This window comes from Stegodyphus dumicola, chromosome 8 (genome assembly GCF_044657685.1).
Source record: "Stegodyphus dumicola isolate Sdum_Otavi_A_Nest chromosome 8, ASM4465768v1".
Taxonomy (NCBI): domain Eukaryota; kingdom Metazoa; phylum Arthropoda; class Arachnida; order Araneae; family Eresidae; genus Stegodyphus; species Stegodyphus dumicola.
In genome coordinates, this window is record NC_140775.1 from 144,714,850 (window position 1) to 144,736,408 (window position 21,559).

General features: G+C 31.9%; 1 protein-coding gene across 8 annotated transcripts in view; it reads left to right on the plus strand.

The window, feature by feature from the left end:
* LOC118187631 (tight junction protein ZO-3-like) overlaps positions 1-21,559 on the plus strand; it is a 369,809-nt gene that overhangs the window by 313,382 nt on the left and 34,868 nt on the right. For 7 of the 8 annotated variants that reach the window (XM_085822533.1, XM_085822530.1, XM_085822531.1 and 4 more), the window contains 7 exons: positions 3,573-3,675; positions 3,776-3,863; positions 4,380-4,483; positions 4,617-4,764; positions 9,480-9,572; positions 15,710-15,770; positions 18,597-18,757. In XM_085822533.1, coding sequence (XP_085678659.1) covers positions 3,573-3,675; positions 3,776-3,863; positions 4,380-4,483; positions 4,617-4,764; positions 9,480-9,572; positions 15,710-15,770; positions 18,597-18,757 — 758 coding nt within the window. The remainder of the gene's footprint in view (positions 1-3,572; positions 3,676-3,775; positions 3,864-4,379; positions 4,484-4,616; positions 4,765-9,479; positions 9,573-15,709; positions 15,771-18,596; positions 18,758-21,559) is intronic. The other variant, XM_085822532.1, reaches the window with a different exon arrangement.

The following is a 21,559-nucleotide window of genomic DNA, read 5'->3' on the forward strand; positions in this document are numbered from 1 at the left end:
AAAGACTGAAGTAATTGTTAAGTCCTTTAAGAAGTACGGAATCAGTAATGCTCTTGACGGAACAGAAGACGATGCATTATTCGAAGAAGGTGATACTAGCGATGACGGAAACAGTAGTGATGACGATATTCTCGTTTTCGATGATGATGATAGTGAAAAGGATTCTTATGGTTTTGAAAGTGATTAAAGTTAAAAAATTTCATGATAGGCAACGTTTTCCTTGAATCTGTGTTTTTTGTTGTTTCTGCTTTATTTTGTATTATGTTTGAGTGCTTGCTGTTCATTCATTTATTCATTATTGAAATTTACATATAATGTTCAAAATAGCTTGCCGTTTGTGTGAATTTTCCTTAATAAAAATATGTTTGGTAATTGCATTCAATGATTGTTTATTTGACTTTCACGAAACGGGAGAACTAAAAGAAACCACATTTTAAGTTATTGTGGTATCGCCCTATCGCGTGGACTATTGAAACTTTTTTTCCTTGTGTGTGGCCTTCTAAATAAGGGTGCGTCTTATATGCCGTCAAATACGGTAACTATTTCAGATTATTTTAATTTGGATGAAATGTTAATTTCATATAATACAATTTTTATTACTTTAATTTAAAAAAAAAAAAGGCTAAATATACCTGAAATTAAACGGGAGGCATAAAATTTGGTACTATTCCGTTTTGAGGACCGTAAAAAAATTGCGGCGAAAATGTATGCGCAAAGCTCCAAATCTAGCAATTTTAACACTGCGCCAAATCTAGCGTAAGCGCTGATTTCAGATTGCGTAATTTTATTATAGTTCTATATTTCTTAAGACGCCATTGAAATACTAGTTTAATTTTTAAATCCTTTTTTGATATCCTATGGATTTAACAATTTGGGAATTACCTATGACGAAAAGTGTGCAATAGAATTTTGGGTAAAGTGCAGAATCACCCACTGCTTGACGCATTTTAAAGAATTGCACATACTCGGTATTCATGTACACATTGACTTATTTTCACACCCCCCCCCCCCAAAAAAAACACCCAGAATTGCACAAAAATGGCACTGCACACACCCTGGACTTTATCTATGTACACATCGAGCTATTTTCACTTAAAAGTAAAAGAAATTTGACAAAATTCCAATTGTTTTTACCCTTGTAAAAAGCCGCAAACAAATAAGTGGGCAATTCTTCACTTTACCGAGAATTTTTTCAAAGAAAAGGCATCATTCATTATAGAAAATTATGCTTGAGCAACCAACGAGATGAAACTATTATTTAGCGATAACTCGGTAGCGAAATATCGATGCAGGCATCCATTCAGTTAAGTTTAGCAATTTTTATATAAATTATAATAATGATCTGAAATAGTTATTTATTCTTATGCTTGCATTCAGTCATGTTTAGCCTTTTTTATATAAATTATAATAATAAAAAAGTATTATATGAAATTAACCTTTCATCTAAATTAAAACATCAATCTTAGATAGTTATTTACTATTATACTTCCTTTCTTGCGTTAGGGTTGCCGTAATTATATTTGGCAGCACTTGGCATCAACAATAGTCTGGCGATTTTTTACGGCAGTACCTAAAATTTTTTATGTCTTCCAACATAGCAGAGAAAATTTCAGTTTTTTTTGCAAACGTCTGTATATAAACTGGGACAAATAAGAATTGAAATGCTGTCGAGCGGTGCCCCGATGGCCTTTATTACGCCATTTAGCACTGCCCCACAGCCTGTTTGTGTACGACACCCACTTTCGCGGTCCAAAAAATTGTAATTGTGGTTGACGGTAAAGTGTTCAAAACCGGCATCTTGCAGTTCATCCGACTTGTATGATTTCCAGCCAGTCGGTATGAATTAATGCTTCCTTTCCTAGTTCGGTCCGAGGTTCGAATCCCGCGAACGGGCTGGCTGCATGGGTGTTTTCGTGGTTTTCCCCATGTGTAACGTGTATACGAGTCAGTTTCCCTTAGAAAGTCCTCCACGAAGGCATCCCTCCCCTTAGATAGCCGTCGAAGCTTTGCCATAATTAAAAATGACCTTTTGCGATATTTTCCTTTATGATGTTCAATAAGGTTTTCGCCGATTGATCTGGAACAGTGACTTAAAAACATTCATTCGATTCTCTGTATAATTTTCCGAAAACCCGTTGTGGCGGAAGAACACATCCAACGTTATTCTTTATTTTACTGAAAAGGTTTTCTACTTCAATAATTTTGCCACATCCGCCGATTTTCAACTTAGGTCGAGCAAAATTAAAGCTGCGGCACACACCTCATGCATGCAACTGTTCGAGTCTACAACTGTTATAATTTCATCTCGTGGTTGTTCAAACATAATTTTCTATCATGAATGATACTTTTTCCTTGAAAAAATTCTATTGGAGACTTTTCATCACTGGGCAGTTCCCGGATTGTTAAGTCTGTGGCGTTATCAAAAAAGAATTAAAAAATTAAACTATTATTTCAATGACGAGGACGACTTACAAATATAGAAATATCTGAACTTACGCAATTTAAAATGAACGCGTTCCCTAGATTTGGCGCGCTGTTAAATTGGCGCGTTTGCTAGATTTGGCGCTTTTGCGCATACATTTTCCCTGCAATTTTTTTACGGTCTCCAAAACGGAATTGTACTTCACTGGGTATATTCCGCACTTCTAATACCTACTGTTTTTAATAAGCTATATTTTGCTATAAGACTCCGACTACTGTTTTGCTAAGCGACCACCGCGAAAACGGAATATAGACATTCTTATGGATAAATAAATACACATTACGGGCTAAAGTGCAGAATCGCCCAATTATTTGTTTGGAGCTTTTTACGAATCGCCCAATTATTTGTTTGGCGCTTTTTACAGTAAGAAGAATTGGATTTTTTGTGAAAATAGGTCGATGTGTACATGGATAAAGTCAAGGGAGTGCACAATGCCATTTTTGTGCAATTCTGGGATTTTTTTTAAGTGGAAATAGGTCGACGTGTACATGGATACCGAGTATGTGCAATTCTTAAAAACGCGTCGGCAGTGGGCGATTCTGCACTTTCCTTCATTACGGCCTGGTATTGCCAAATTGCGAAAACTCGCCAAATTTCGTTCTTCGAACTTTATGGTTGCCGCTTTATACAATGATATTAACATTTCCGTCAAAAGAGCAAACTGAAACAAAAATATTGGCTTATTTATATATTTATCCAGCTCAGATATTAACACAGTAGTATGTTTTAATACTACTGTGTTAATATCTGAGCAAAATTATATACTAATATAAGCAACTATTTGTCCAGTAAAAGTGAAAAAGAAAGAAAGAAAGGTAAAGCGAGATAATACATTTTAATGGTGAAAAGGATTAATTAAAAATTCAGTGCTTGCCATTTATGTGTTTTTAACATGAAAATAAAATGAATGCAGAATTTTGCTCTTAACTTTCTTTTCTTTGATAGTATTGATATAAGTGATCTTATAAATAATTTTGAGTGAAAGTAAAAAAAGGCTAATTTTCTTCAACGAAAATATTTATTTTATTAATCACCAACAATCTGTTTTTTTTTTTTAAATGGCTGTATTGTATGTTTTATTTTCTTATAGAATCAATGATAGGCTAGTCAGTGCCAATGGAATCTCTCTAGAAAATGTGGATTATACAAGGGCTGTACAAGTATTAAGAGAATGTGGCAATTCTGTAAATCTGGTAAAATCAACCTGCTGTATAATTTTGTTGTTGTTATTATTATTCTCTTGTAAAATTTATGAACAGTATGTGAAATTAATTTGTACTTTTTCATTCTCAGGTCATTAAGCGTAAAGTAACCTCAACAAACAACTCACTCAACTCACAAGCTGTAAAAGTAACATTAACAAAAAGCAAAAAGAAGGATGGTTAGTTTTTTTTTTTTTTTTTTTAAGTTGTAATAAATTACTGTTACAAATAGATAATAATAAAAGCTGTATGAATTATTGTATAAATAATAAAATGTGATGGTGTTTTTAAATAAAATTATACAATAATAAAATAAATAGTATATATTTTAATTTTTTATTTTCTATTATTTATCATAACCTGTGAATATGAAAGATTTTTTAACAGTCTGATAGAGGCACACCAATTCAGATGACAGAAAAGTCTCAAAGAGTAAATAAATTAGCAATAAATTCTTAGTGTAAGAATTGAGGTGTTTTTTCCTGATTTATTTACTCTCATTAACTTTTTTCTTGTTTAACATATTAAATGTATGTAATCTTTTTGACATATTTGAATATAATTTATATGTAATCCTTTTTGAAAATGTATTGTTTGAGATTTACAAATCAATGCTTTGTTCAATATAATTGGTTTATTAAAATATTTAAATTATTTTAGCATTTGAAATAATAATAAAAATGATGTTCTTGTAGATTTTGGCATCATCCTTGGCTGTCGAATATATGTAAAAGAAATTACAAATCAATCTAGTATAGAAAAGGATGGTGCAGTTCATGAAGGTGATATTATATTAAAGGTATGGTTTTATTAATTTTAAATGACTGATTTTTATATCATTTTTAATGTAAATTCAAAATATTTTTTATGTTTTTCAAACTTGTATTAAAATATTGCTTCAGAAAGATGATATAGATTGTTGGTTTTTACAGATAAATAGCAGTAGCACAGACAGTATGACTCTAAAAGAAGCAAAGAAATTAATTGAAAATACTAAAGAAAAGCTTCAACTAGTAATCAAAAGGGACTCTAACAATTCAATGAATAATAATTCTACTGGTCAGCAGGTTTCTAGCAATGGTATGTGATCTTGTAGTTTAAAAACATTTTCCATCTAAAAAAGTTGCTTATTTTTCAGTTTAAAAATATTTTCCTTTTTTCTTTTCTGTACCTTGGGATCTCAGTTTGTCTCTTCAAATTTTAATTTTTTTGCAAAAGCAATTTTTATTTTGCTTCTTGGGATATAGCGAAGACTCCATAAAGTAACTGCATGCATTTTCAAATGATTTTGATCTTATATGGAGAGTATTATTTCAGAAAGCTTATCTCTTTTCAATTTAAACATGATTGTAATTTAATTTCATTTCTGTGGAGCAGTGAGATTTTGTGGTACATATAGTTAATAATAATAAACTGTTTTCCAGAAAAAAAAAAAAAAAAAAATCGTTCTGAAATTTTTCTCTATGCTATCTCTAAATAAAAAGCAAAAAGCTGCAGCTTCTGCAACAAAAAAAAAAAAAAAAAAAAAAAAAAAAAAAGTGCAAAAGAGCAAAAATAAGATTGCTCAGAGAGCAATATTATCATGAAATGATTCATAGAAAATGGAGTTTTTCATGTGAATAAATAGTAAATTTCGCATCATCAAGGAGTGTGGCCACCTAGGTGCTGTGTATGCTCGGCATATCGTTCACAGCATTGTTCAGAAGAATTTGATTTCCTTTTTTGCTTGCAAGGCAATTTTAGTGAAGAATTTAAATTCAAAATTCCGAATTTAAAATAATAGTTTCTGCTAAGCCTTATGTTCATTGAAAGCATTCCTGGCATTTTCCGGGATGCAAATCCAGGGAATCATGTCTTGATATTCTCACTCTATAGCACCTGAGTTATTTTAATTGTGTTGGCAAGTATTATCTGTATATACAAAGTCTGGACCCACTGTGTCATTTAAAAAAATAGATAGATAGATAGGAACAAAGGGGGGGGGGAAATGAAGGCATCCAGCAAAATTTTTATATGATGTCCTTCTTTCATGACAGATCCTGTTGCTAAGATACATAGTGAAGTTCTGCTATGTGTGATGATTTGCATGATCACTTATATGATGTCATATGACCACTTTCCATTTATAACAACCAGTGTTACAGGGATTTTTGTTGCCACGAACATATTTCCTACTCCTACAAATCCACATTCAATAGTTAATGTCCACAAATTGCTCTTAACAAAGAATTCTGATTTATTACAGGACTTCACATTTAACTGCACTTGATCATCTTTATGATGATGCTCACAATACCATGCATGACTGCACTTAAAGCTACAATGCATTTATATCTGACAGGCATCTATGCCTGTTCTGTATTTGTATATATGAGACATTATTCAGTTGATTAATAATTTTGGTATGCATATGGTGCCTGCAGCACTTACAAGATCTGCAGATGTGGATACGGGGGGAGCATTTCTTTTCTAAAAGAAAAATATTCTGATCCTTTTAGGTTGTGCTTCATCCGAAATTGTCTGTATTCACATATCCCTCAGGAAACGCATCTTTTTCAATACAGAAATCACATTTTTAAAGACAATCATTGCTGTCAAAGCCTGAGCAACATTTTTGCTCTTCAAGATATTCATTTGTGTTTGTTCATGGTCAGATGTGCAAATGTGAGATCATGGAGATGTTCTACACTGAATCTTCATTGTAAAATGCAATATTCTGCTAAAAATCTGTGGTACCATCTTCTGACATCTGTAACAAGTTTTTCCATGTATAAAATTGCAAATCTTACAAACACATTGTAGTTGATGTCAAGTAAAAGCAGCCTTCAAAGCATTTTCATCTGTAAAAATGATAGAGGTTGCAACAGAACCTTTTTCAAATTTTTCTATGGCTCTGCTTTAAATAGGTGTGATATAATTATTAAAAAAGTACATTAGTTTAATTGCATCATTTAAAATGACACATTTTTCTGTTTTAAGAGTTTTTCTAACATTACTCAAAAAATAGACCTGTTTCATTTGTATATTTTTGGTTAGTTATGTTGATTACAAATTTGAGTTATAGTATTTTAATACAGTTACTCTACATACATAAAATTTGATTATTAAATAAATTACATAATTGTAATTTTGAAGTATTAAAAAGTTCTCCTTTTTTGGTTCATAATTATTCATATTTGTTGGTCATTGAAGTTTCTTTTGCAAATGAGAAATATATTGATAGTATTCTCTGTCATCTGTTTTGACAGAATTCATTATTAGTTTTTGTCATGATGCAGAAAACTTAATACAATGCAAAATAAATAATAAAACATGAGGAGAATCCAGATTCTTATTTTCACTTCAGCATTGGCGCCAATCTGGTAAATCATTATATATTATTTCTTACTTTCATCACCACATGACTATTAACACACTGCAGCCTGAGAAATTTCTTATGCAGCAATGTCTAAAAAATTTTGTTTTTAATATTTGTAATTGAATATCATAGAGCATGGCAACCTTTTTTATTGACTTTACAATTGGTGATGATTACAGACTTCAGCTAACTCTGCTGTGAAGTTTTGAGTGTATTGACCAGGACAAATTTAACAAGAATTTCTTTCCACGCAAAAATAGATTTTGTAAACGATACTTGTAGGTGAAAAGATTACATTTAGTGCTATTTGAATTGAGAATAACTGATTTTTTATTCAGATATGCCCAAGACTAGCATCACAATTAGTGCAGCCCCACTGGCCAGCAGAATTTAGGGGAGGCAAAATTTTTAGAATTTTAAGAAGCACTGAGCAATAAAGTTAAGGGATGGCAAAATCATTAGAATTTAGGTGCTTTAAAATTTATAGAATTTACAGAGGCAACTGGCAGCAAAATTTTGAAGCCACAGAGGCCTGTACCAGGCTGCAGAATGACTAGTATGGCCCTGCCTAAGTCTGCTGCTCATTTTAAGTATATATGGGAATTTATTTTTTCAAGGCCAGAGTAGCTTTAAGCTTGTGTAGAAAATATGCATGAGTATAATAAATAACTGATATAATACAATCTTAACTTCGTCAGTGTGCAATAGAAAGAAAACAAAATTTATAGGAGCAACATATCTTAATTTGCCAGTCTCGTGATACATTGCCAGTAAAGTTTATGGTGGATGCTAGCAAAGCTTTATGACAGGCACAGATTTAAAGGTGTTCAGCTATTGCAAACAAAAAGCAAGATTTTCCAGTTAATGGAATGTTTAAAAAAGATGTGGAGAAGCCGGAATAAATGAAGATGATATAACCAAAGTTTTTCACTATAATGACAATGTCCAAATCATTTGTCAACTAACAGATGGCAAAATCTGAAGTATGCTTCTAAATCCTGAAAATATTGCAATCAATGGAGAAGTGACTGAGAGGTTGTTGAGAATTTAAAAAAATTTCAGTTGACAATTTAATGGGAATTCCTGTCATGATAAGTACAGGACTTGAACGACTGAACTTTGTAACTGAACAAAAAATTATGTCTATCCATAGAATTAGAAAGTATTAACATAATTAAACAGTTTACACTGAAAGGAATGTTAAATAAAACAAACTTTTTTTTTTTTTTTTTTTTTTTTTTTTTGTAAATTTTGATTTTTTTAAGGTCATAAATGCTTCATTATTTCATAAATCATTTTTTCATATTTTAAATTTTATAATTTCTGCATGTCATGTTATTAGATTTTAAACTGATGATCTAATATCCAAAAAAATCCCCAATCCAGAATCACCGAAGCCCTGATGAGTCCAGATCTTGGATTTAGCTCTGTACTTTTTGATATCCATCCATTTAACAAACTATCACTAACAAGCATTGCCTTTCATTATTTTAACAGCCTTGTTTAAACATTCTCTTAAACATAAATGCAGTTTGACCCATTGTTGATCTAAAGAGTTGAGTTTGATTGCACTAGTAAACATTACTTAACATTGTATATATTAGTCACTATTACTTTAAATTAAAAAAACAGTACTTAACACTGAATCACATGAAGTACCTAGAAAGCTGCCAGCACTGATCACAACTCCTAAGGTGCTGTCTTAATTTTAACTTATAAATATGGATAATCAAGAGCATTAAACTTTTTTCATGTATTGCTTTTGCATGTAGTTTTCTTTGCATGGTATTTTCCTTCATGTTTCAAGACTTTTAATACCTGCTGTAAAATATTTCTGTCATCCTGATTAGTAAAGTTGTTAGTGATGCCAGCTGCTGTATATTGTTGGGCCCAAGTTCAAATCACAGAGAAGACCTTAACATTTATAAGTGTATAGTGTTTTTGTGGCATGAATGCACTTAACTGGTGAGCCAAAAGTTCTCTTAAGAGGTTGAGTGTTAGGGGAAGAAAAGGGTGAAAAATCATTGGATCCATTCCCCTGGCTGTTCTCTATCAGACTGGAATGGAGCTGTACAGTTAGTGCAGTGGAACCATATTTGTACAACCATAGGTGTGAAACTCTGGTTTCCAGATTTCTTCTTCCTGTCTTCTGAAATCTGTCTAAGTGATTCCACTAAATTTTCATATTTTCAAATGTGCATTATTTCATGTTATTTAAATATATAAATTTATTAATATATTTTATCATTAAATAAAAATTAAAATATCAGGCATGGCATGTATGTTAATGCACGCTGCTGTTGTATTATTTTAAATGTCCTGTTGTTCTTTCAGCTTTTGTTTACTAACATCCTTCTTCCTAATCCAAATCTTATTCATTTTTAAATATGCTCATCTTTGTGTCTGCCCTGCATTGGTCTATAATTTTATTTTTTAGATCATTCATCATCACCACTTAATTCATTAGAAGCTACTGCTGAACGATCTCATTGGAGCAATCAGAATTTATATGTTCAGCCCCCTACTAGAGGTCAGCCTCTTATTCCTTTTAAATCTTATCTGTTTTTTTGAATTTTTAATTAAACAATGGTTGAGAAGAAAACACATATACACTGCAGTGCAAAAGTTATATCGTAAATACCAAAAATTGAAAATCAAGTGGAAAAATTGCAATAAACTTGACATTGAAGTAACATGAATAATAATTTATAATACATTGCAAAATGATGTTAATACATCTATAGTGCTTCTGAAAAACAGCAGATGATGAAAACCATAACACAAGCATAAGAATGAGAATACAAAAAGGTACTCTCTGTAGCCTTAATAAATTACATAATCATTCCAGAAACTGATAAAAGTTTCACAGTACTCTCGCATACTGTCTAGTATTGTGCAAATAAGTTCGAGGAATAGCCTGTTGTGTTAATATACAACATGCATGTCAAACTCAGTATCTCAAGTGGATCAAATAATAGTGTCAACCACAAGGATTTAAAAAAAAAGTATCATTTTCATACTTAATGATATTTTAAAACGTGAATAAATGAATTCTTACCCAATACTGCAGTTCTTTTAAAAAATAAAAAAAATCATAAATGAAACATTAGATACCTTTTTTTTTTTTTTTTTTTTTTTTTTTCCCCCAACACCTGGCATTTTTTTCCCTGTAACCAGTTTTTGGATGTCTGGAGGTTAGTGATTTTCAGAGCATCACATACATTTAGAAAGTTGTGGCTTTCTGGGAATCATACAGATAAGTGTTTGTAAAATTCTGTGATACCCACTTCCCTGAATCTTTGTTTTAGAGTAGGATCACATTATTTATGTTAACTATATATCTATCTTAATGTCAGTTGAAAAATTATTATTTTTTTTTTTAAAGACCATCTCAAGAGACCTTTTTGCAGAGGTTGTGTATACATCTTGATATTCATTGGAACTCCAGTTTTTATTAATATATTATAATTAAATATATTTCATTTCCTTGTGATAACTGAAGCCTGCAAAAAAGTGGCTTAAGGACTGCGAGTTTGACATGCCTGATCTCCAAGCACTTTTATGTTTCTGGTTCAGCTGATAGAAGAGATGTAAAAGCTGTCCACTGTCTGCTGAATGGTTGTCTGAGATGTTGGATTGAATTAGATCTAAAGAACTTGTTAACCATTTCATGCCTGAAATACATGTGCTTTCCAAATTCGGCTGTACCTGGTTAGATGCATTCAAGCATTTACTTTCATTTAAAAATGCAATGTTGATTGCATTCATAAATAAGCAAATGTAAGTTACCAGGATGTCACAATAATAATGTGGAATTAAAAAGGTGAGATTAATTAATTTATTCTACATTATGACACACTAGTTTTACAAGTGCATCCCTATGTGTCCTTCTTATACAGAAGGATACAGTCATCACATACTGTAAAAGTCACCACATACCATGTTATGTTAGGCAGACACACAGTGAGACTTGCTTTGCAAGTCAGATTGTTACTTGTTAGTAACAAGAATTGTCATTTAAATGTGGTGCAATGACTATATTCACAAATCCAAGAAAATAGTTTTATCTCATGCCCATGTAAATCGAATACATATTGCATAATGTTTTTTTGGAAGAATATTTAAAAATTTTTCTCCTGAAGCCAGCTAAATAAAGTGCAGTGATATACTATTTGATCTATAGCTTTGTAAAATTTCTAGTCAGCTGATGAGTTATGGGACTTTAGTTATATGAGATATATTTCATAACTGATATCCTGTCAACTGGTGTAGATAGATGGGTTATTAAAGATAAATAGCAGTCATGTGGAAGTGATTGTGCCCTGTAATACAGTCAAAAGTCGTTAATCCGGACTCGTCGGGACTTCGGCGATTCCGGATTATCGATTTTTCCGGATTATAGATCATCAGTTTAAATCTGGTAAAATGGCATGCAGAAATTATAAAAGTAAAAATATGAAACCGTAATTTACGAAATAAAGAACAATTATGATCTAAAGGGTATCAAAATTTACAAAAAAAAGCTTAATATTTATTTGTTTACTTTATTAAACATTTCTTTCAATGTAAGTTGTTTCAGTTGCTTCGTTTTTTATGTGATAATACTTTCCCTTTAGTTTTTTATTAAAACAGACATAATTTCTTGTTTAGTTACAAAGTTCCGCTGTTCAAGTCTTATAATTGCTGTGTCGAGAATACCGACCAATTTGTCAATCGAAATTTTTTCGTTTTCAATAACCTATGTCACTTTCTTCGCTATCGGAAGCGAATTATAATGACGAGGCATTTGATTTAAATCATATCAAAGACTGAGTACATCGAGATGAAATACTACATTGAGTAATCAATTATAAGCCAAATAAAATAAAAACATCTGCCCTTAAGATAAGGATAGTGCTGACAAAATCAACTTCCAATTCATTGCACGCCGCTGCGGCGTTAAAGATAAACAAAGTTTAGATAAACAAACGTTAAAGTTTATATAAACAAAGAATATGCCTTTATCCATTTTTTGCAGCAATTCCATTTTTTGTTTAATGGATTCCGAAAGATACTTTCGCTTTGTATATCCTTTACATATTAGTAAATATATATCGGAAATTCTATTTGACATAATCGAAAGTCCAAGCTTACTTTTATAAAATTGCTCTAACAGTCTGCAAAAAATAATAATCCGGATCCAATTCGAAGATTAAGGAACAACGCAATCTACAACATTAACTGAAATAGATAATTAGATAATTTTAGCTTAGCTTATCCCGTCCGTTATACATTAAACGCGCATTCGTAAACGTATTTTGCGCACACGCAAATTCGCAGCGGTAAAGGTCTTACGCGCATGCGTCAACGCGACGCATGCGCAGAAAGATTGTAGCTTTTAGGTCCGGATTATAGATCATTCCGGATTATGGGTGTCCGAATTAACGACTTTTGACTGTAATCATATGCTGTTTCAAAGGTCTGCATAATATGTTCATTCTATAACCATTCAACCATTTTGGAATCTCGTATTGAGAGTGCCGAATTTCTACTTTCTCATTTTTATGCCAATAAATATTATTACTTAAACACTTTCATCTGTGCACTTTCCACCCATATGGATCGTTATCTGCAATTTAATTAAGCTTTGATTTCATAAACCATTGTATTTTTTATTCTTGTGCCATTGTTGGCTACTTTTCCCATACCTAATTTCTTAACAGAACATCATCCAAATATCAGCATTATGGGAATAAATTTACATATCCAGTGTAATTTTTCAGCCCCTGTTTGCTGTAAATAAAACCTTAAGATCTCATGTTCTAGTTATGGTTTAACTCCCTGAGTGGCATAACTGGGTTTATCCAGTCATGAGATTTCTTGTCATTTAGTTTATATCACCCTATTATTTCAAATATTTTGTTTATTTTCTTCAAAAATTTAAATATTATCTTTATGAATGAAAACTTTTAAAAACAGAGGCTAAAATAATTAATTGTACAAATTAAACAAGTAAAGGCTGCTCAGAGGGTTAAGAAACAGCATTATGTAACTTTTGCATTGCAGGTGCATATTTTTTATTATAGGTATTAGGTGGAATTTTGTTTTAAGAAGCTATTTTCAAAATGCTTGGATAAACATTTTGGGTATTAAAATTTTGGGTTTATATCACCCTATTATTTCAAATATTTTGTTTATTTTCTTCAAAAATTTAAATATTATCTTTATGAATGAAAACTTTTAAAAACAGAGGCTAAAATAATTAATTGTACAAATTAAACAAGTAAAGGCTGCTCAGAGGGTTAAGAAACAGCATTATGTAACTTTTGCATTGCAGGTGCATATTTTTTATTATAGGTATTAGGTGGAATTTTGTTTTAAGAAGCTATTTTCAAAATGCTTGGATAAACATTTTGGGTATTAAAATTGTAACAGGGACTGAAATAATTTTTATTTATTAAAACTTCTCTTATAAGTAGTTAAAATTAGTAGTTGGGTATCATATGTGAATTAATGTCCTGCTCATAAAAATTTTAATACCTTACAATTTTTGAAGGTATACCTTATACTTTTTTAATAAGCATTAGCTTCTAGAAAGCATTCATACTAAAATTTTTGCTTATGTTTGATGCAACTGTATGTATAGAAATCATAACTTTTAACATGGATTTTAGTGTAAAACTTTCTAACATGGATTTTACTATAAAACTTTCAGTTAAGTATATTTTTTTTATTTTTTGCCACTAATAATGCAATACTTAAAGTCATCTTATTTATTCTCTCAAGTATTTTTATACTTGTAAAAGATACCTACCAAAATAATCAGGCAAAACCTTATCAGTAAAATAAAGAAAATATGTAATTATAATTTGCTCCATAATTTATTAAAATGTAGTTATAACTTTAAACCAGGGATGGACAAATTGTTTCGGTCGCGGGCCAAAAATCGGGGGGGGGGAGTTACTGAGGGTATTGAATTTAACCTCGGGCAATGAGACAAGTCGTTCTTAGCTACCTGCCCAGCAAACAGATTAAGTTTTTGTTTAAAAGCTTTGATATGGGCCCAGATATCATCAATAAATTGATTTTTTTCCCTTGCATCTTGACATTCAAGTTGCTCAATGCTTAATAAATGAAATCTTCAGAAAGTCTCATAACTTTAAGAAAGTATCAAAAGTTAAATAAAAAATAACTTTGTAAAGTTTATTGTGCATTAAAATAGTGTATATAGGTTGCTACCTCCTTCCTTTACTTAGAGATTGGCTTTTTTATGGGGGGGGGTGTTGCATGATTTAAAAAATATGCCATTATGTTTAATGAAAAAAATTAAAGATTGTAACATGTTTATAGATGTAAATCAAATATGTAAATGTAACACATTTTCAGGCAAGAAGATCGGAGCATGTGCTACTCTGCACTCTGTCTCTTTGTTTTGAGATCATACTGAAAAATCCATGTTTCATCACCACTAATCCCTTGATTCAAAAATTAGGGTCACTTGTTACACACTTCAACAAATTATGTGAAATCAATTCACTGTTTTCTTTCTGCCCATCGGTCAAAATCCTTAGTGTTAGCATGACAAAAATTTTCTGCATTTGAAGTTCTCCCCTAATGATTTGATGTACAACTGATTTTCTAAGTTCCAATGTCTCTGCAATCATTTGGACACTCAAATGATCAGAGTCCCAAAACGGCTTTAATTTTAGCCGCATTCTGAAGTTCGAGAAGTTGATGGACACCCAGCACTTTGTTCATCATCAACGCCTTTTCTACCATCTTTGAAGACTTTGTGCCTTGAGCCTTGGAAAGGAATCCTTCCAGTAGGCCTCTTGTAACAGGGCAAGCATCTCAGCAGCTGCTTTGTTTAGTTTTACACAAAACTTTATGGTGTATTGCTGCTTGACCCTCCTCTCCATTTTGAAAATCTAATGCCATTTTCACATGCATGTTTGCTTCACAAGTGATCTGTGCTCTGTAAAGGCTCAAGGCCAATTGACTTCCATCAGACTCTGTAGCTGACAACCCCCACCATCTGTACCACCCATAAACTCTGCTCCTTTTGCCTTCTGGTTGGCAAGAATAATTCACTCTCATTACTTTCTGGACAGACCTTGTAGATTATACTTTTTGTATTTATTTACTATAACATTTATTTTCAAAATGCCTAGCTTTTATAATTATCATTTTGTATGCTATATTTTTTGTAAATCACATAATGTCAAATCATGAAAAGTTTTTTTTATTTCTGAAAAATTAATGTGAGTAAATGATTAAATTTTTTATTTAAACAATCTGAGCAGAACATTATATATTTTATTTAACCTGAAATATAATTAATACTTTTTTGTTAATGATTGTTAATTTACACAATTTAATAAGTTTATATTCTGTAATAGCTGTAATAGCTGCTTTCTTTATGTATTTATGTAATGCCATGCCTATTGTTATATTTGTAAAAACTGTTTTATAGTTAGTTCTTTTGGAACTATGTATTGCACATTAATATAAATCAGACATTACGAGTCTTATTTGTTTTCTGTATTATTAAGATGGAGGGTACTTTTCTAAAATAATTTACTTCAGAAACCAAACAGAAATCATTTTGGGGATAAATTTTTGTTTCCTAAATCATTTTATTATTTAGAACTGAATGTTTTTTCATATTACTATTCTTTGATATTTTAGGTGACACCAAACCACCACCACCTCTTCCTGATAGAACTGAGGAAAAAAATAATTTAACTAGGTATGTGTAGACTAAAAATAAGAAAAATATTTCTTATATTTTGTGTTTTATTTCTCATTTTACCACATGGTGTAAGTTTTTTTTTTATATGCTGTAATTAAATAAAATATACATTCTATAGCATAAAAAGTGAAGCACTAAGAAATAGCTTTCCAAATGAGACCAAAACCAGTAAATATGATATACATGCATTGAAAATGGAATGCCAGCAGTATCATAGGAACTGAATATTTTATTAAGGAATTACAGTTATAAGGGGGGAATCAATAATGCATTGCTCACCTTTGGTTCTGATGCAAGCTTTTGTCAAGTTGGGTATTGACTCATAAATTTGGCAGATGTCCTACTGCAAGACTGTTTGCCTTACACATTCCAATATAGATTAACGGATCTAGGGATGTCTGCTTATCAGAGCCCAAATGCTCTCTAATGGGAAGAGATCAGGTGATCACACAGACCTGAAAAGTGTTGGAAAAGCATGAAGGTGAGCAGTTCAAAAGTGTGCTTGTGCGACCAGGCATTATCCTATTGAAATGTAAGTTCAATCCATGAAAGGAAGAGCTACAGGGCTTAGAATCTCGTTGACACACTGCCACGCTATAAAGATGTCACAGATGACAATCAAAGGTGTCCAGTTATCAAATGAAATGGTAATGCTTGGTTGTTAGGCTTCATGGTGGACAACAGTCAGATGAGAATCCCACCATTGTCCGAGACATCTCCAAACATGTCTTTACTAGTTATTGTGACTGAATTCAAAGCACATCTCATTGCTGAAAACAATTCTGCTTCAGTTTGTAAGACCTCTGGCACCACAGCAAACATGCCTAGCAGTGTGCAATGAAGGGCAATCGGTACAGAGGCCTCTGTAACCTCAGCCCTAATTCACTGAGTCATCTATCAAAGGTCATTGCAATATGTCCCAATACATGTTGGATCATAGATAAGAACACATCAGGAACTGTGAGAACCAGATGCTTACGCTGTCCTCATGTTCTGTCATCGCTGTCAGCCCACTACTACATTCTTGATGCTCAGTACAGCTGTGGTTCACCCATTCCTGCCAACATCATCGAATGTTAGCATTGCTCTAACCCAAATTTAGGGACCTTGCAATTTGACCACTCTGCTTTCTTTAGTCCAGTTGCACATCTTGGTCAAATTGCGACAACTGCTCATACTGATTGTGAACCATTTGCAAGCATTGGTGTAGTCCACATGGGTCAACAGAATTATATTTGCATGGAAATGTTATGCCTTCCTCTTCTCTTTTATGTCTTCTGCCTCTGTTTTATACTCCATCTAGATGCTCCATTGAAATGTGCTGGAACAGCTAATCAGTCATTGGCCACCAGAAGTTTTTGCTTATTCTCTCATAAGGTATTTGAAAACCATTTACATATTCTATCATAAGGTATGGGTATATGCGGTTTTGCCCCATTTGGATAACTAATTCTTCATGCACTGCTTTTAATGTCATAGTATGTACTACAGCTTTTAGCACCAGTGTTTGATTTTTGAAACTTACTTTTATTTTTGATGTGTCTAATCATATTAAAAAAATTTGAAATTCAATGTTCTTTGCATAATTAAAAATACTGATTTTCAATCATAATGGAACGTTTTTTATGAGTTGGTAATCTAGCTAATTATTGGTTTGTTTCAACTGTATAATGCTTTTGAATTTGGAACTGCAGATCATTAAGTATTCATTCTCATAATTTATGTGCTCATACTAGAACTTAAAGATATATTTTCTGGCTTGAAACATATATTTTTCAGTGATAAATGTGAAAGAATCATGCCGATTCGAATTTTAAAACTGGTCAAAAACTATCCTCAAATTAGCAATGATTTTTAGAAGAGAGTTAGTATAAATTTAAGAGTTGATATGAATCTTTCTTAACCAGGAGCAAAAATTTTGCTTTGTTATATTCTGTCAGTCTTTTATACTAAGCAAATAAATATATACTACCATCTACTGAGCAGAATGAAGAGGAAGGTACTACATGAAACTTGAGCTAAACTTTGAATCCTAAGTCAGTTAAAAAAAGTAATAATTTGAAAGTTTTACTATATAAATTTAATTTTTGGCTCTTTTCCACTTTCCTTTTGATTTTCTTAACAGTTAATGCCAGATATCCATTAATTTTGCAGTTAATAGATGTAATTGCTAGACTTTTTAGATAATTTTTTGTTGTTGTTAAGTGAAACCTATATGACATTCTGTAAAAGAATATAGCTTCTCTTTCTCTCTCTCTCTCTCTCTCTTTTTTTTTTTTTTTTTTTTAAGTTAGTGTCAGATTAAGATTGATTTTTTTTAATATCTTTTCCTCCCTGTTAAAAATTAAAATTAAAATTAAAAAGGAAGGAAATAGCATTCTCAGTTTAGTTTTCCCGTTATTAATTATATATTTTCTATCAATAGTTGAACAATGAGGTTATTAAACATGGTACAAGGAAGAGGCAATATTTATATCACCATCAAAAACCAGGAGTGTTATATTCTTATTTATTTTCATTTAATGCATGGAATGAACTTTGATATCAATTAATTGGAAACAAAGTTCCATTCCTGATAATACAAGCCTTTAATCTGGTTCTACGTAAAAATTCCAGTGTCAAAGAATTAAATTGTAAAAAGAACAAGAATTCCTAGTGCTCTCATGGACCTGTAGTGTTGATATGGTTATCGAAATTAATTTTAAAATTTATTATTCAGTATTTTACAAAAAGTTGATATGGTAATCTCATGTTGATTTAATTTGCATCTCATATTAATCCATCTGTGCCAAGGTTTTCTTTAATTTTCAAAATTTTATTCAGGTTACAGTCTGGTCGTAACAGAGGGCCTATAATGGATATCTCTCTAAGTCAGTTGGACCAACCTGCCACTCCATTGCTAACAGGCCATGGACATTCCAGGGCTCCAGTAGGCTTAGAAGATGAGGAGCCTCTGCAAAGGCCACCACTTCCACGGATAGATGGTATACAAGTCTTCTATGCTATATTGTCCCAAATACAATTTTCTAATAGGTTTTTGAAAAATTTTACTTTTAAAAGCAGCCTACAACTTTTAAAGATATTTTAGAGCTAAATTTGTTCTTCATTTTAGAATAATAACAACAAATTTTTGCTTGATTTCCTTTTAAATGTTTCTTAACAAGAAAAAAGTTTCATTGTAGCTAACACAAAATGTATAAAACTGTTTATTATATTTCGACATATTTTAGGCAGTAGGTATCATTTACAAAACCATCTGGTATACTACAATGTTTGAAAAAAAAAAAAAAAAAAAAGGCAGTACATTGAAGTGCCACTGAATTTAGAAATACCTGATTAGTAAGACGTTGCTGCCCCTTTCCCTTGGTACTGACTGTTAACAAAGAGGCATAGGTTCAAAACGCCTACTGAAGTGTTTCAGGAGTATAGCCTGTTGGTGCCTTCTAGAATTTTCCATAAATCAGCTTTGAACACTGGTGGTGGCTGATACACTTGTACTCTTTTCTCCAGAATATCCCAAAGGTGTTCCATGGGATTTAAGTGTGAGCTTTTTGGTGACCATTTTAATTGGAACAATGCAATGTAAGGTATTTTGAACCAGTTAGTAGCCTGGTTAGAAAGATTTATGATAGAAATTGTTGTCCTGCTGGTATTCTCCATTAAAAACGGGAAGAGATTGCGTAACAGATCTCTGTACTTAGATGCAGCGAGGATGCTTCCCAAGCATTGCTAAGAAGATACAGTGAGGATGCTTTCCCAAGCATTGCTAAGAGAAAATATCCCAGACCACTATTGATTTGCCAAAAATGTATACAGTTTTAACCTGACATGCTTGATCAATATTTTCATGGAATGGTACCATAACTCCTAACCTATCATCAGCAAGATTCTATTGGAATCCAGACTCATCACTCCATGCTACTCTCAATGGTCAGTTATTTTCATCCCACTGCAGTAATTTATTATTTTGCAATATCTTTTAATAACTAATGGGCCTTTTTTGTTACAAATACAATTTTTAACAGCATTTTTCTTGATGCACATTACATATCTGTGCTAATTATTTTGAAAACAAGATAAAAGGAATACTAACACTTTTAAAACATATTTAATTTACCAGTGGCTGTATTAGTGACTACTACTGGTGCATATATCTCTGTAGAAAATTGTTTAGCACATTTTATTCCATATCAGAAGTATCCCATACATTAATAGTATAAGCTGTGATTTTATATAACCAATTTACAATAAATTTCTACTACAGTTAATTTTTGAAGCTCAAAATCCACAACAATTCTTATTTTACACAAACAGTCCTATGTAGATCATAACAGTGATGTTAAATGGAAAATGAATTTCCTGCTGAAACCATTTAGCATTCCTAAAATTATCCTAACATGTTTCTATTGCTGATTTGAAATCTATTAACTGCAATGAACTTTGTAGCTTCTTCATTTTACTTTTCCTTACGTTTAATATATAACAACAATTCATTCCAATATGTTAAGTAAAACTTGCAACTCTTCATTTTAGAAAAATTTTCTTAGTGTCTTTTAAATAATAACTCCATGCTCTTGATTTTTCCGTTAATGTTCGTGTCTACGAATGGCCAAATAGGTAATTTTGCATGCTTGACTTGGTATGGTTTATGGTGAACAAGTTGGCTGAATATAGTTTTCTGAATAGAATATGTGGAATTTTCCTGTAACATTTTTTAACTTGCGTTTGAAATTATCATATATTTTTTTAAAGCTTATTTGTTTGTTTTAACTTTACAGTAGAAAAGGTGGTACTTTTCCGTTTGGCCGGCGCAATTTTCCATTTCGCCGGCGCAAGCGATAAAGTCGCCGAAAATGGTAGAACTGATGCCAAAGCGAATATCTTCGCTGATAACCTTTCACGGCACTTTTTCAAAACAAGTCGCTGAGATTTATTATCAGATTTACCTTTTTTTTTCAATATTGGCATACAGTTACATAGAATTTTTTTAATTATAATATTGAAATAATTCTTGCATTTAAACTCGTATTCCATACTGAGATTTAACTTGAAATTAATGTAGATAATTCCTGAGAGAATCAGATTTTTGCAGCATATTTTACGTGAGATGAGATCGTTTGGGATCACGTGATATTAAACTGTGAATCAAGAGGTTATACCATGAAAGCATAGTAAATCTTTAATTTAATGTCTTTAAATTCTAAAATTAACGTCTTTTACAAATATGTCAAAAATGGATGAAAAACCAATGAAAATTTGGGATTTGCCCAGGACAGAAGAAGAATCCGTCAGATTCTTTCAAGCGAAAGGCGTTTTGCCTAACATTGCTATTTGTGAAAATAATCATGAAATGAAATTATATTTCGGAGACGAAATTCAATGGCGTTGCAACCTTTCAACTTGCCGCAGTAAAAGAAGTATAGGGAAAGGCACATGGTTTGAATCATCGAGATTGAGTTTCTTGAAGTGTTTAAGATTCATTTATGGTTGGAGTGAAGAATTAACTTCAGTTAAATGGTGTGAAAAGCAGTTGGAAATCAGTCACGGAACAGTTGTGGATTGGAATAACTACATGCGAGAGGTTTGTGTGGATTCTTTAATTAAACGTCAACAACGCAAAATAGGAGGCCCTGGTATGATCGTTGAAGTGGATGAAAGTATGTTTACGAAGCTCAAAAACAATGTGGGATGGATTTTACCACAACAGTGGATCTTTGGTGGAGTTTGTCGTGAAACAAACGAATGTTTCCTTGTGATGGTGCCAAACCGATCCATGAGTATTATAT